At 41.1% G+C, this 17,576-nt stretch overlaps 1 protein-coding gene across 1 annotated transcript in view; it reads left to right on the plus strand.

The window, feature by feature from the left end:
* usp43a (ubiquitin specific peptidase 43a) overlaps positions 1-17,576 on the plus strand; it is a 63,038-nt gene that overhangs the window by 7,216 nt on the left and 38,246 nt on the right. The window contains exon 2 of the mRNA XM_084930988.1: positions 3,408-3,560. Within this exon, the coding sequence (XP_084787114.1) occupies positions 3,408-3,560 (153 nt within the window). The remainder of the gene's footprint in view (positions 1-3,407; positions 3,561-17,576) is intronic.

The following is a 17,576-nucleotide window of genomic DNA, read 5'->3' on the forward strand; positions in this document are numbered from 1 at the left end:
TGGGGGGTGAAAAACCCAGACAGTCCTAGACTCTATAGCTTTATTCCTCTGCTATATACACAGCCAAGACTTTCTTTCAAGCAGAGTATTGGCTTTTGGTGGACTGCAGAATAACAATTGGAGCATCCAGGGGAAATTCAGTTTTTGCGAATGTATTTTTGAAAACTTTCAACGTCCCATACTGTAAAAAAAGTTTATATCTCTCTGTTCAAATCTGTTGATGATCCAACAGCACATTTAATTCATGCTCTTCAATAACAAAAGAGGATTAAACTCATTGAAAGAAACTAATCATGCTTCAAGCTATAAAGAGAACTGCTCCCTGTGCCCTCTGCACTGAGTGGCGCTCAGTCGTATGTGGATGGAGAAGATTCTTCTAGACTGATCAATAGTTCTTTCAGTAAGGTCCCTAAAGCAGGCCCTTCCACCCACCGCTCTCCTCTCCTGCACTACTTCTGATGTGTTTACTCTACAAACACTTACGATACTTCTTTAGCTGTGGACGGGTCAGATCTGAGCACTGCTGGTGTTTACAGAGGAACTTGACTTTTCAACCTACCTGCTATTCTTTTCTTTTCACCTCCACCTTGCCTCAGTTTAAACAATGCCCTTTCTTTCATTTCCCTCTTAACAAGAAATCAAATACAAGAACTGCTGCTTTCGAATACAACTTTGCCTCTTTTGTGACTCACGCGTGCACACAAAGAGAAAAATGAGCGTGAGACAACAGACAACAGTGCAGGCGAGGCCAGTGCACTTCCATTGCACTGAAGTCCTAACCCCTTGATTTCCACCAGCTTTCAGTGCCCAGACTGAGTCTCGTTATTGTAACCTTGGAAACTCTCCTTTCCTCTCTCGTCCTTTGCATTTTCTCCTCTCTCATTTCGCTGATAGCTTTGACAAACTGTGCTGCCTGTGTTTTTCACTTTTCCTTTCTGGGCCTTCCACAACTGTGCTGTCCTTTTGATAAAGGGACAGAAGAAGAACACTAACTGGTCTGTTGAAACTTCGCCAGCATCCTTCCCTTACTCCACCGATCCTTTTCTCCATCTGTCCCACATCCCTCCATCCCCTGTCAGTGCTTTCTCATAGTGATGAAGCTCATTAGCGGTCTGTCTCTGTCAGATAGAATGGGGGGGAGGCGGGGGGCTCCCTCCTGTGTTTATATTTAGATACTGGGATACTGCAGGTATGATGTGGTGATTTTTAATGAGGTGCAGAGCAGAGCCTGGATGCTGTCAGTCACACAGAGAGAAAGAGTGACTGAGAGAAAGCAAAGTAGCCACCTGGTGTAGTGGTAATCAGTTTTGTCTGTCATTTTCTTTCCCACTCATAAATTTACTACTCCTTCCTCATAACTGAATTACAAAGAGTGGACTTTTGTTTTTTTTCCCCAAGAAACACCTGCTATGTTTTGGATACAGTTTGTGTGAGTCTCCTTTTGAAATGCAGTGCATATGAATGTGTGCAGTTCATGAATAGCATGAAAAAAGGTGGCGACAGGCAAGTTGCCATCTTGCTGGGCGCTACAGCTAACCAGCACTCCAGCTTTTAGCAAACAGCTAACCACTAAAACTCCTCATCTTACTTAAATGCTACTACAAAAAGCTAAAGACTTTCAGCTTGGATTCACTCTTCTTCCCCGCTCAAGTTACATCTATTTACTCATCAATTAAGGTCTGAAAGAAACCCATCTGCTTAGAGTCAAGGGGAATGGAGAAATACCTGTCTGGCATCAAATGGACCTCTTTGCACCAGCTGCTAGAGAAGATGAGCCCGTTGGGAGTGGCACGATCTGATATCCTCGTGTTGGTCACATTGTTGTGACGTGATACTTTTGCGACTTCGGAAAAAAATGCTGTAAATAAAATCTACTTAACTTGCGAGAAACCGCCTCTGTCCGCCGATCCAGCAATTTGAATTCTTTGCATTTCAGGATACTGCTCTTTAATAAACAATAAGCATTGTACATATTGTCTTTGCAACATTGGAATTTCATAAATGAATGAATGGCTTGGCTTGCAAAAGTATTACGTCACAACAAGCGATTGGTCACTTGCAATGTTGAACCTGGAACAACATTTATTATGATGATGTGGGAACAGCACCAACACGAGGATATCAGATGGGTGCTGCTGTTGGCACGGGAAGATACTGCTGGAATTGGGAGACAGTTGGGAGTTGAGTCTAATACAAGAGTCTAATCTAATTGCTTAGAGTTTGCATTCTGGGGTGTTATATGACACTGAGAACAGATGCCACCTTCATCTCTCTATACACACAATGTGTCCTTTGGTGTTGGTGTCTTGACACACTAGCCAAGGCAATCCATTTGTGGCACTGACATGCCATGAATTCCAAGTTAGAAGTCTGAAGAAGTGGCATTGGCAGAAGTCACAGTGTTGCCTAAGATCACTCAAGTGAAACCAGAAAGTATTACAGGCTTTGACAACGACGCTCATCAAACTACCATGCATGATTACGTCACCTGATAAAAACTGCATCAAATATGCAGAGCAAAGATGTGACGATAAAGTTAAAGAAGTTTTATTTTTCACAAACATGAAGGAATATTAGGAGTACATTTGAATGAGTGGAACTTTGTTCTTTTCTTACAAGAATTTATGTTTCTCTGTCTGTAAGATGCTGGCATTAAAAAATAGTTTTGGCCTTCGTAGTAGTTTATGATGCCTTTACTTATGTCTGTGTCTGTGAGTGAAATGTGGATCAAACAGTGCAGAATATTCCACGTATTTATCTTCAAAAACTCCTGAGCTGCTTTCAGAGTGTGAGATGAGAGATGAATGATGAGCCCTCTGCACTTCTGAATTCATTAGACCCGATTCTGCTGTCTGTGACCCAGTACCACTAAAAGCCATGTATGCCCATGCCATTATACTCCCTCTTCTGCCTTTTATACCATGTTTTTTGTTTATTACGTTCGGGAGCATGAGACATACCAAGCCTTTTTCCACCCTATTTTCATCCTGGCTTTCTGATAAGGGTTGGCTTTATATGCCCAAACAATGCTGTTCAAGGACTTGTCTGGCTTTTGAAGATATTTTTTGGCAATAATAAATGGATAATAAAAGGAATAAAAGGCTGTCATCCCTGTATTGTACTGTTTAGTTCCAGGAAATCTCATTAAATTTGACAATGCTTACTTAGTTTATAAAGTTCTAAAAACAATGGCTTTTATATTCTAGACAAAGGTTGGGTTGTACTACAGAGGAAAACATCTTTTTTTAATGTCTTACGGATGTTTTAGTATGACTTATCTGATCATGACAGACGGAAAAGCATTGCTGTTTTGCTGTCTCCAAAACTAATTTATAAATGCAAAAGTCAAAGTTTGTTAGAAATCACCTGGAAAGACAGATTAATTGTGATGTTTCTCCATCCCACAGAGCATTGTGGCCAAATATGCATCTCAGTTTCGTGGAAACTCTCAGCATGATGCCCTCGAGTTCCTCCTCTGGCTTTTAGATAGAGTTCATGAAGATGCCAATTCCAGCCCTGACAACAACAACAGCAGCACCAAGACCAAAGCCAATGCCAAGGTAAGTCTGCGTCACCGGTTTTTACTGATCCGCCTTGTCTGGTTTGAAATCATTGTTTGTTATTCAGGCCAGTTACTTCACTGTTAAAAAAATAGAGTAAAAAATTTAAATACTTCAGAAACAGAAGTTTTAGTAAAATAATAACATAATCTCCTCTTGGGTCTTGGCCACTGTTTTCATTTTGTTAGTACCTTGGATCTCTTTGTGTAAAAAATGTATAAATTCAATACTAGTTGAAGGAGGCAAGACCCGAGGTGGTGGGGTCTGTGTATACATCCATGACGAGTGGTGTCGTGATGCCACTGTAGTACACAAACACTGCTCATCACTGGCGGAGTTCATGATCGTGAAGTGTCGCCCTTTCTATTTGCCCAGGGAGGTAAGTTCGATCTTGTTGGTCGCTACTTATATACCTCCATTTAGCAACAACAGCGATAGAAATGCGGCGCTGAACGAACTGTATCAGGCCATCAGTGAGCAACAAACAGCACACCCAGACGGTTTCATCATCCTCGCAGGAGACTTTAATCATGCTGATCTTAAAACTGTTCTCCCAAAGTTTCATCAGCATGTACATTTTCCAACAAGGGGAGACAACATATTGGACTTGGTCTACACACAGGAAAATGGAGCATACAAAGCCATCCCCCTCCCCCATATCGGCACCTCTGATCACCTCACTGTTATGCTAATGCCAGCATACAGACAAAGAGTGAAGGTCATCAAACCTGTTATGAAAGAGGTAAGAGTGTGGCCACAGGAGGCCACCTCTGCTCTTCAAGACTGCTTTGGGTCAACTGATTGGGACATATTCAAGGAAGCAGCCACCTACAATAACATCATAGACATCGAGGAGTACACAGACACGGTGAGCTTATACATCACCAAATGCATTGATGATGTAACACAAGTGAAAAGTATCACAACTCGAGCCAACCGGAAGCCATGGCTAACAGGAGATGTCCACAGGCTGCTGAAGGCCAGAGACAAGGCCTTCAGAGCTGGGGATGAAATAGGCCTGAGAACAGCGACAGCCAACCTGTCCCGTGGCATCAGGAAAGCGAAACAGGACTACACACACAAGATAACCTCCCACTTCAATGATAGCAAGGACGCAAGAAGCCTATGGCAAGGCATCCAGGCTATTACAGACTACAAGCCTGTAGCGCGTAGCTGTGAGAGCGACACCACTCTGCTCAACAACCTGAACAGCTTCTTTGCACGATTTGAAGCACAGAACAACACACGCCCACAGAAAACACCACCACCTCCACACGACCAGCCTCTGTGCCTGTCTGCTGCCAGCGTGAAGAGAACACTCATCACCATCAACGCCCGGAAAGCAGCGGGTCCAGATAACATCCCTGGTAGGGTGCTGAAAGACTGCGCAGAGGAGCTGAAGAATGTCTTCACAGACATCTTTAATACCTCTCTGAGGCAAGCCACTGTCCCATCATGCTTCAAGACTGCCACTATCATACCTGTGCCAAAGAAACCATCCCCAGCCTGTTTCAATGACTACCGCCCCGTGGCACTGACACCCATTATTATGAAGTGCTTTGAACGACTAGTCATGTCACACATCAAATCCACCCTACCTCCCACCCTGGACCCACACCAGTTCGCATACAGAGCGAAACGATCCACAGAGGATGCAATCTGCTCTGCCCTCCACCCAGCCCTAACTCATCTGGACAAGAAAGACTCATATGTGAGAATGCTGTTCATAGACTTTAGCTCAGCATTCAACACCATAATACCACAACAACTCATCTGTAAACTGGACAGACTGGGCCTCAGCACCTCCCTCTGCAACTGGCTGCTGGATTTCCTCAGCCAGAGGCCTCAAGCGGTGCGTGTGGGCAACAAGGTCTCAAACAGCATTACCCTGAGCACGGGGGCTCCACAAGGCTGTGTGCTCAGTCCTCTGCTCTTCACCCTGTTGACACATGAGGTTGAGCTCCTGACCACGTGGTGCAGAGACAACAACCTCCTGCTAAATGTTAGTAAGACCAAGGAGATTATTGTCAACTTCCAGAGAGGCCACGCCTGTCACTCCCCATTGACCATCGACGGCGCTGCGGTGGAGAGGGTGAGCAGCACCAAGTTCCTGGGGGTGCACATCAGTGAGGACCTCTCCTGGACAACCAACACAGCATCACTGGCCAAGAAAGCACAACAGCGCCTCTACTTCCTGCGCAAACTCAAGCGGGCAAGTGCTCCACCACCCATCCTGACCACATTCTACAGAGGAACTATTGAAAGTATCCTCTCCAGCTGCATCACTGTGTGGGGCGGTAGCTGCACTGACTATAACAGGAAAGCTCTACAACGCATTGTGAGAACAGCTGAGAGGATAGTTGGTGTACCACTCCCCTCCCTGCAAGACATTTACACCACTCGCCTCACCCGCAAAGCCATCACAATTGTCAACGATGCAACCCACCCCGCGCACTGTCTGTTCAGCCTCCTGCCCTCTGGAAAGAGATACAGAAGTCTCCGCTCCCGCACTACCAGGCTCACCAACAGCTTCATCCACCAGGCTGTGAGACTGCTGAACTCTCTTCCCTCCCGGCTCCTAGCCAGCAGAATCACCAGATTGGCAGAAGTATAGGAAGACAGACTGGACTCTACCCCTCCCTCCCCCCCCCCCTCCCCCCCCCCCCCCCCCCCCCACTCTCCAACAAGAAAACACTCTCTGAACCAAGAACTGGAAACATTCCTGACTTGAAACAACTACCTCTGCATTGCAATTGCACACACCTGCTGCTACATATTTTTAGTATTTCTTTTAGCATTATTTATATTATTATATAGTAGACTAGTATACTATTTTCCAGAGAACACTGTTGGAACACTTTATTTTATTTATTTTTAGGTCCCTATTCAATATTACCTTATTGTTAGGGCTGTTTTTTTGTTGTGCATCTGCACTTTATTGTTGTCAATGTCTACGCATGGGACAGTGTGAAACGTAATTTCAATTCCTTTGTATGGCAAGTACATTTGAAGAAATTGACAAATAAAGTTTTCTATTCTATTCTATTCTATTCTATTCTATTCTAGTTATATTCAGTTATATTCATCACATTCAACTCCTTAGTTTTTATCATTACAACCTTGATAAATTGAATAAATACATATCTGCAATGTTACATGGTATTATAAATTATTAATATGCAAATCTGAATTTGTTTCTGAGTCTATTTAGTATTTGAGTTTTATTCCGATTTTTATCCCAGTGCCTCAAGTAACAAACAGCAGATTTTTGTATCCACTGAGCACTTGTAAAGTTCTTCAATTAAAAGAACATTTAAAGCCAATAACCACAAAAATATATGATTAAACTGGCTCCAAGATCAGATACCTTCCTTTGGGCTGGAGCTTTATTAAAGCCAACGATCGCCAACTTTCTGCTTAAGCTGGTTACCATAGCCCCAGTCACAGGTATGCTTTGCTGACTCTTGCAAGTTTGGAGTAGTGGGACAGCGCTGGATCTATTTCCATTGCTCACTCAAGTTGTTAAGATTTCCCAGACACCTCATTTCTCCGATCATTTCCAATTTTATTTAAAAAATTTGATATGACTGTTATGAGCTGTGATCAGCTTTAGTCCAAAGCTGAATCTTGGTCTCATTCGGCTTCTTTTTAAACACACACAAAAGTGACAACTTTCTACAAATATACTTACACCTGACACTTCCAGGTTGCACTAAAATCCATCAAATTTGTTTTAACAGTGTGATCAAATTTAAATTGCAGAAGTGAATTTCACGAAAAACCCAAACAAACAATATAAGCACTGTTAAATTATGCCAGTAAATGTATTTTGGGATGCAATCTTGTGTCAATGTGGCAGTCTTAATCATGGTTTTTTAATTTTATTTAAGGAACATGGGTAAGAAAACAAATATTTCTGGGGGAAATTCGTCTCTTCACCACAGACCTTAAATCTTCTCTGCTCCAAGTGGAGCTGAATCTGTGAAGGGTCAGAACGGTTTTGTTCTTTCAGCTGCAGTTGGTCTGAAATGAATCTTTGTGTGCAGTGACTGTTTTCTGAAGCTGCTGAAGTGGCAGTCATTCATTCCCACACTCTCCGTGTCCTTGTCTCTGTCTCTGATGTGGGATGCTCACCTTGCTACCGTGCATGTGGAGAATTAGAACTATCACACCAGAACTAGGTGTGATATGGTTAAAGGGAACAAATGGTAGACATGTCACATTTTATGGCAACTATAGTTTCTACTGCTACATTTTTTCTCGAGTCCCACTATTTTTTTTAAAAGATTATTGTTGACTGATACAAAATTAACTTAATGTTAAATGTTAAAGCTGTTTGAATTTAGGTGGTTTTATTTTCTGGCTGTTTAAAAGAAAATGAGGATATTTTTGAAAGAGTTTTGGCTGCTTTAGGCTAAAAACTGGTGTTAGGGTTTAGTTGGCATGGTTAATAATAGGAAAATGGGCTAGAAAATGCATCATGTCCATGAATGTCTTTACAAATATTTGTGTATTTTATGACACTGAATACTAAATGTGAAAACCTGCTGTGATCAGCATCCACTCTGACATCCCTCTTATGTTTAATCACATATGCTAAGTATCATCCTGTTTCTTCAGTTCATCTGGAGTTTGCCAACCATGCGGCCTCCGCTACAGGCCGCCAGCTGAGGACTTGTTAGTAAATGAATACTGTTACAAGCTTAACTGTTGCTGCACTGCCACCCAATGTCCAGCTCCCCCACTCTGACACCAGTGCTAATAGTGGCTGTCCTTTATGCAACATAAACAGCTTAGGACTGTAGCTCTCATTAGGCTGCCAGTGAATCATGGTATGATAAAGCCGCTTTCCTCTTCTGTGGCAGTGAGGCAGAGATGAGGAAAATAACTGGCTTTTTTCACACGAGCCAGAAATTACGATTTATTTTATTTTATTTTTACTTTCCAAATGAAATACTCTTTCAATTTTCTACAAACTGATTTCATTCATGCAGCACTGTTGTAATTCAAAAACCTTATATGCATCTATGGTTTTATAATATTTGATTAAGTGGAGATTGTTTGGAAGAACTGAACATTTATTAAGATACAAAATTCAGTTAAGCTATTTGGCGATTAGACTCCTATGACTCATCATAGCAGACTGGAATCCCAGCAGTGACAGGAATTAAAACAGGACTTCCTGGAGTCTAGACACTGGTGCTGGTGAAGATGAAGAGAGATGTTTGGGTGGCGCTCTGGGGGTCCAGGGTGAGGCAGAGATGGGTATGAGGTGGGTTGCATGAGAGTCTGAAAGGCAGAATGACAGAAGAGTACTGGGATTTTAAAGCACACAGCATGGAGGCTGATTGGCTCAGAGAAGGCTGGAAAGGAGATGATTAGACTACATAAATGATGATCAGTACTGAGTTTTGGAAAGTGGAAGGGATATAAAGGAAACCCAGGAAAGCAGTCAGAAGAATGATTATATATCTCACTTATTGAACAGAAGCATGAGCTTATTTAGTGATGAAATCTATGTTTGACAGTTGGATTAAAAAATATAAGAAATATTCAGTGAAGACACTCTTCAACTGCCCAGACTTGGGCTAGAAAATGTATCATGTTTTGTTTTCTTCTTTCATTCCATTATACTCAACTGCAAAGTAGCCTTTAATCAGATAGCAATCAGCTCTTACACACACTCCCCATCTTAGCTGTTTTAAACCTGTGGATAATCTGTTTTTATCTCCTACTTACAGATTAGTTGAGACTTGAGTTTAGAAAACTAAGTTAAATAACAACAAAATCCATGGTGTGAAATTCACAACAATCCTTCCTGTGCATAACCTCATAGTAAGTGTTGTTCCACTTCCTTGTGTGGGTCCAGTCACACTGAATAGTCACATAACAAACATTTGATATTAATCAAAACGCTCATTCACAACTAAGGCCGCTTTTGTGCATCCACATTTTATTTTAGTTTAAATACTTAAGATTTTTAAGGTCCACGATCTTGCAGCTGATCTTTCAACTGATTGATCAATCAGCTAATCATTTTAACTCTGGTTTATTTCCATCCTGTATTGCACAAAACTTTTTTTTTACAGGATATATACCATTTGTCAAACTTGCTGTCCCTCAGTTTGTTTAATGTATCAGAGGCCTGTTTGGTTAAGCTTACTTTAACAATAGCACGCATACTTAATATTTATTTTACCTCCACTTGAGAGCAGTTCTTTACATTACAGGAGCTACAGCCTCTACAAGCTGTACCTGCCTCTTTAATGAATTTTTTTTGACAACCTTGTGATGTTCCACATTTTTCCTGTCTCATCTTTATTCCTGTCATCATCTGTCCTCTAGAGATGTGTTGAAGTGTTCAGTGAAAAAAAATGATTTTGTTTTTCACCTATTGCTTTGCTGAAGGCCTTACACCGATTATCAGGAAAACACAAACATGTTGTATTATGTACTGGATGCGAGATGTGAAACACTGTTTCGCTCATATTTTCAAGGTTTGCAATAGTTTTTGGGGAAAAACTGTTAAAACTTGAGCCACCATCGATTTCTTTATATTTTGCTGCGGAAATGGAAAATATGTCCGGTGAGTTAAAACATGCAGAAATACAGTATTCAGGGCAAATACAGAGTTTGCACAGTTCTGATGAGTTTAAATGTTCTTCATCACAGTCTGGACTCAATGCATTGTTGCTTAATACCACTTTAAAATATTAGAATAAGGTTTGGCTCATTGGAATCAAAATATAAAACACTCAAAGATGGCTCTAGAGTTTTCCACAATATTGAATGCCTGCATGTCCACAGATTAACAAAACTATGAGCTGAAGGCCAGTCAAATTATCGCCTGAGGTTTGTTAGTGACATATTCTATGAACTGCAAATCTGTTTAATTGAATGTTCACACAGTATGGGGATAACTGGATTATTATTCATTGATTTCAGGCCCGTGTCTTTGGAGCTGCTGTGATGTCCTTGCTCTATGCTGTCTATCTTATTTTACACATTCTAGTATAGGTTTTAGATCCCCTGAGAGCCTGGTCATAATAAGCAGTTTACTGAATAGATGAATGGGTTATTGATTTATGAGACCTGCTAGAGACAGCTAGTCTTTCTCAGTTTGTTTGAACAGACTCACATATACAGCGTGGCAAAACCAAGGTAAAAAGGTTAGAGCAGAAAAGTACAATACAAGTTTCAGCCCTTAAAGTTAAATAAAAGAAGTTAAAGTGTTCTGACGCAGTATTGTAGAAACCAAGCTGGTTTCATAAAGCTAGAGTTTACTCCAAAAGCTATTGTTTTTTTGTGTTTGCTTAATATAATGGTAACATGATATGGAGTATAAGCTTACACACAATGCAGTGCATTATATCGATAACCTTACAAATAATGGACTTGCTGTAGTGCGTAGAAGGGTCAAATGGCTTCAGAGACTTTGTTTCTGGAGCTCACCTGCTGTATAAGCGGTGTGACCAGTCCAGCAACTCTGCTCAAGTAGCATTACGTAAACATTACTGTGAACACACTGGAATGCAGCTCAGTAATGTTAATCCACCCTTCAATGGGACCTCACTAAACTTGCTTGGTTTCCTTCTCACTTCACTGGCTCCACATCAACAGCATTCCTTACCAGCTACCAGAAGACCAAAGTGGTTATGTGCAGTCAAACAGTTGCTACTTGAGTATATAAAAAGAAAATCAAGAAGTGAAAAGATAAGATTAGTATAGTCTCCACTGACTCTTACACTGGCAGCCTTTGTCTTCCAGCAAGTGTTAGGAAAGCTAGAGAAACGGCTTTAGCTACAAGTGTGGGCTATTTTTATTGACTCGCTGATTGCCACTGAACATTGCTACCACTGCCTCAAAGCCATGACAGATTACATGATATTAGTGGCCTCATAAGTTGTGAATTGCAATGTTCCTTCTGCCTTCAGCAGCTCTAAATATATGGCGATTTTCTAGATTGTTGCAATACATCTGGTGAGAAAAACCAACAAACTAACAAACACTTCATATCAGGGACTAGTCTAAACTTCCCACTTGCTGAGTGCACACATAGAGCGGCGTTGCAGTTTTACCTCCGGCCTTTCCACGCATGGGATTTAGAGCAAGTGCGTTTAAAAACTCATCTGTCACAACCTATGGACAGAAGTGTGATAGAAGGTTTGCCAGTTCAACCCTGGTGCCAAAGCGCTGTCTATGCATTATTCAATTTTAAATGCCGATAGTGGTCGGCCTTTCTGCCCCAGGGGGTTGACTGTGGAGTGAGGAAGAGTAAAATCTCCCGGCCTCAGAGCAGAGTTTGAAATCGGGTCAGCGGTTGTGGTAAAGTGAGCAAGCCCTTTTATCAACAGGGACAGAAATAGTGAGTTTGATAGCTCTCCATGAGTTTTTGGCTCTAGATCGCCGGAGGGGTGGAGAGCAAATGTCAGTGAATGAATTAGTTGACAGGTAGGGCGATAGGGGGAGGTTGAGGCATCCTTGATCTGGTGTCTTCTTCAATGGTGTCAGTTATCAGGACATCGACACTCTTAGATCGCATCTGCCTCCTGCGTCTGTCAAAAATGCAAGTGTCGGAAGAGATCACTGTGGAAGACAGAGACGTGTTTCACGCTAATAAAAATGGAAATCTGAAAGAAGGGAGATATATTTGTTTGAGAAGCTGCACTTTGCTGTATAGTGATGGCTCAAAATAAAGCAGAAAATGCTCTAAGTTAACCGTGGAACTGTTCAAACAAGTCAACGCTGCTACAGAATGCTAATAATATGATGTTGACAAGAAAAATGCAAATGTTGAACATAAAAAAATCTAGTTGAAAATATTGCTGTTGAGCGTCAAGGAGCTGCTAATATTTCATATCTCACATTGTAAATAGGAGCCTTTATGAAATTTTAAAAGCAGCTTTCAAGTCTCATAAAACTTAGAATCTTCCAAACCTTTTTCACTACAAACTAATCTCTCAGTAATATTAGTATCTGAGTGCCAAAGGAACGCCTGATATGGTTTTGTGACTTCAGAAACATGATTGATCATATGTCAAGAATTTACCATCTAATTATGACAAATGTTCATTAAATATTAAAAAGAATAATTGAGGATTATATGCCTGTAACATTAATGCGTTCTGCCAAGATGCTACTCATTATTAAACAAGTCAGGATTATATTTTACATGTAGCCAGCTGCTGAACTGGTGACTTTCATATTCCCACCTTGAAATTGTGTTGATTGATTCAAACTGACCAAAAGTGATACCCCAGGGTTGTAATTCCTGTTGCCTTTTGGGATAGTTGTGGCTTATGAGACCAAGCTGGATTGAATCACTTTTTGTAATTGGGGTGTTAATAGTATGCATGAAAAATCATAGCATAGGTGGTATATTAGGATTCTCACCTTCAGTCTTGAGATCCAGAAAGTTTTTGACATTTCCACCTGACATCGACAATGAAACGTGTCACTTTTGCGTCGGCCAAGGGAGTGTACTATTTTGGTAACTCGTATGAACTCGGCTACCTGCAAGGTTGCACTGTTAAAAGTTCTAGTTGTTACTTACTCATTGTTTGGTGTGTAGTTTAGTGCATTTGCTCAGTCAAAACATCTTGCTTGTTGATGAGAATGGTCTTTAGGTGTGACTGTTGTAAGTCTGTTGTAGGTTAGATGTTATAGATGCATCTTCAGCTTTTAATGATAACAAGTTAATAAACTGACCAATCAAAACGTGTTTTCTTGTTATGTGATGCTAGGAAAGGACAGATTTAATCTTAAAAGCACCATCAATGAGACATTTTAATAATTAAATGTGAACCTGAAACCGTTCGTTGACATTTGTTTGTTAAGGTGGCCTCCGTATTTCTCTGTACCAGTTGAGTGCACAAGCTGTGTTTCTTGGCAGCATCATGGATCAGTTCACAGAAATTCTCAAACTAGCCATGAACAGGCAGAAAAAGCAGCATACTCTTTCATGGGTAGACAGTCAGCCTTCACAACAAAACAAAAAGATACGGATGCAGTAGATGCTCAATTTCACTCACAAAACTCCATGTTTGTTAGATGAGTCCCTAATCAGAATGATTTCCTATTAAAATGTTAAACAATCTCTTGTATTTAACAATAACTGATGGAGAGAAAGGATGACCATCAGACAGGTTCTTCTGTTGTGAAACCTTGACCCCCTCCCTCTTTACTGCCCAGCTTGCTTCTCCCCTCCTTCTCTGTGGCAGTATAACCCTTACCATAGCAAACACCGGGCCAGCCACCTGATTGTAACAGCAAGTGACATTTCCAAGATGCCACAGATTCCTCCTGACAGAGAGAATGCTCATTCCTGAAAGAAACATCCTGGAGTTTTATCCTGGAGTTATTATTCTTTGTGTGTGAGTGTGAGTGTGTGTGTATGTGTGTGTGAGACAAGTATTTCTTTTTGATGCAGTTTTCAAAGAGGGTTACCGCTGGAAAAAAAGGGGGGATAAATGTTTGATGTTGAAAAGAAATCTCGCAGCATGTTGTTGCCGTGTTGGATCCTGTTGGCTTGTTAAGGCCTTCACAACACTGAGGCTGTACATCTGTAAGTAAGATGCAGGAACCTCTGTGTAGCAGTGTATCTGAGAGTGATGTGTTTTATCAGTGTGAAGCAGTCTGGACCGAATGGACTGGGTCAGCTAATCCCACTTTGCTATCCTACCACTCTAATAGGATTTACATGAGGGGGGGTGGAGACCTCCGGTCTTTGAAATATTTCTCCACATATCTTTTTGCCTTCTCTTTCTTGCCACGGCTTCATCCATAATTCACCTCCAATGTTCAAATGTCTTTTTAAGCCTCTTTCCTGACGTAATATCTTGATCTAGTAGCTAGTGAGGGATGGATGAATGAGTAAGCCTTATCGTGCCCTGTCACCCATCCACCACCGCCCACCCTCTTCGTACACTCTCTGAAACTCTAAAGAGACATAATGCAGATTTTTGGGCTGGGCTTGTGTGGCTGTGGGTATTGAGGTGAATACCCACAGCCACAATTCCCATTTTTACTTTGGCCTGATTTCCACTGCCTGGCTCTGGCAGCGCTTTGGTATTCCTTTGTATCAAGCCTGAACTGATCAATACGTCGCCTATACTTTTGTGTTAGCCTTGAAAGTTAAGACAACCTTCCTCTGTTTTAATTTAATTCATTGCATCATCCCTCAAAAATTCACTGAAGCAAATTACAAGAAAGAAGATGTAAAGTGAAAGAGAATAAGAAGGAGGAACACTAGCATTATACCCACTAGAGCTAATGAGTCGAAGTACTTTTTTTGTTTTTTTTCTTGTGAATTGAGTCTTGAGAACTTTCGTAGTATGCATGGCTGTGGGAGAGTTCGCAGAAAGGAAACAAAGCAAGGAAGAAAAGCCTGAGGACACTATTACATATGTCCAGTGCTGAGAGCGGTAATGGAGAAGGTTGGGATTTTCTGTGAGAGTTTCAGAGTTAAGAACAGAGATGAGACCCCGCAGAGAGATAAGGTCAGAAACGATCCATATTTGAGCATTTTTCTGTTTATTTGTTTGAACACAGTGTCTTATTTTAAGCAAGTGTTTTCTGAAGCAGCAGGATGCCACTGTTGTAGCTGCTAGTTTTATACCACAAGGCTGCAACAGAAGTTCAGCTGATAAAGGTGATGAAAACAGTCTGGAAACAAAAACCATCAGAGCTATTTTCAAGCCACTAAGCAATGTTTTGACAGTGTTCTGTAATGACACCTAACAAGCTGTTTACTTGCTGTGCAAGCAGCTTCTGTAGAGGTTTGAGGAGGGATTTTTGCTAAAAGCAGCTGTGACAGTTGACCGATTGGTAAAGGTAGAAAGAAGGGGGCCCTTAAACACTGTTCAAGAGTCTAGTTTCTTTTTTATTTGCCTATTTTCTTCACGGTAGTGGATTTTTACAGCATATTTACTGTGCAATGGTGAAGAAAACTAAAGCTAACAAGAGAAATAAAGAAGAAAAAAAGTAGCAAAACTCTAACACAGCTCATGTACAGGTACAACTTTTCACCAGTTTACCCCTTGGCACTGCGACTTTCTGTGAGGGGCAGTTTAACAAACAAATGCCTCTTGGGGGGACCAGAAGCTTCTTTCTGTTTAGCCAGGTACCCTCTAACCAGCCTCTCTTCCAAGATCATCTTCTCATGCACCTTCAGCCCAGATCCAGACTGATATTTCTTAAATTGCTCTTTTGGAGACTGTAAATTCTGACACTGATGTTTCTGATCATCACTAGTGTGAGAGAAGGGTCTCCAGCTTTAACCCACAGACTAAACAGCAGCTTTCAGCGAAAAGTAAATAGTGGCCAAGAACACCAGGTCAGGAGTTTTTACTGTCACAGGGATATTCTGCTCTAATGTCCTGATGCGCCTGAGCGAGACTGCTCAGCAGAAATGTCCCGAACTGTGGTGCATGTCACTTTACACAGAGCCTTTTTGAACAGATCAACATAATCTTCACTCACCACCCACCCTAATCACTAACGAATAAAAGTTGCAGCAGCTCTATAATGAGTTCAAAGGTGCACAAGATCACTGGTTAGATTTAAATCAAGTATGATTTGGCACTTATTGACTTTTAGAGTCATAGTCTGGGAAGAAAGACAAGAAAGTTAAATAAGTTAGAGGAGAACTGTCAGGTATTGACTGTATATTATTCTTTAAAGAACATCTATCCAAAAGCGATTCACCCTTAAGCCAAACTTTACCAACTCCAGCACAGCTGAAAATGATATCTTTAGTAGCAATGCTGTGACTGCCATGCAGATAACTACTATAAAGTTGGCTGGACTAGTTAAAAAAATAGAAATCTGCATTTTTTACTTTTTATTTGGAGAGACTAAGAAACATAATGGCAAGCAGAAATTAAAATAGCATGGGATTGTGAACCAAGTGATGGGAAATAGCGAGCCCCTACCTTTATCCGCAGAGCACTCCTACAGAGGAGTGCTGTGACTGAAATGCCATGCTACAGGAGGTTATGAAAAATTAAAAATGTCCTCTCAGGGGGTAAAACAGTCACAGAGAGAGGGAGACAGAGACAGACACAGAGGAGATCTATAAGTGGCAGCAATGTTAGCCCAGCGATTGATTCGTGCTCAGGAGATTGCCGCAGATACATCCTGCTGACCGCCTCCTGTCCTTCCTTCGTGACCTACAGGCATCACTTCTGGGAGTGTTAATGTGTGACACGGCGTGGAAAAGCTTTCAACAGAGCTTTTAAAACTTCCCTATTTTTTAAAGGAGTTGACAGGACAGAGATCTGGCTTGCTAGCCCTCTCTTACTTGCCGCTTTCTGTAACTCTCTTTTGTTTTTCTTTTGAAGTTTTGACGGGCGTACTTTTTAGTTCAGAACATGTTCATGCTACGTTCTACGGTCAGTTCTCCTGTCAGTATTTACGATTAAATAGACACCGGCACCAACCTGCTGTTAGGCATTTACTGCAAAAAGCTTTTAATGGGTTCGACTATGTGAATTAAATATTCACAACATTTGTTTGGAAACATTTAATCAAATCTATTAATATTTCAAAGGAAATCCTTATTTTTTTAGATGTTCAAGAACAGCTGATAAACTTGTTCTGTACTCAACTAGAAGGCAAGGAAATCAAACAGACAGCAAGTGCAAAGTATAGAGGTTTTTAGGACTTAGGATATTTTGTAGGGTATAGTGTAGTGTATTATTTTTGGAGGGGGGGACACTAATAGGTCACCAGCTACTGCAGACCAGTTTTTATGTCTCTACAGTGTTGACAGCCATGGCTGAAGGCAGATGTCCTTTGCACTACTTTTTTGTTGCTGTGAACACAGTTTTACGAACACCACGAGGGAATATCCTCAAATTTGTCACTAAATGATTTAGACGCACGCAGGGTTAGAATTTGGTGGTCAAAGGTCATTTTGACCTCACAGAACACATTTGGCAGTAACTTGCTCATGTATAACACTTTTTAGGATGTATAAAATAACATACTGTCAGCTACTTCATACTCCACAACCAG

This window comes from Perissodus microlepis, chromosome 6 (assembly GCF_051167445.1).
Source record: "Perissodus microlepis isolate ML-2025 ecotype Zambia chromosome 6, ASM5116744v1, whole genome shotgun sequence".
Taxonomy (NCBI): Eukaryota; Metazoa; Chordata; class Actinopteri; order Cichliformes; family Cichlidae; genus Perissodus; species Perissodus microlepis.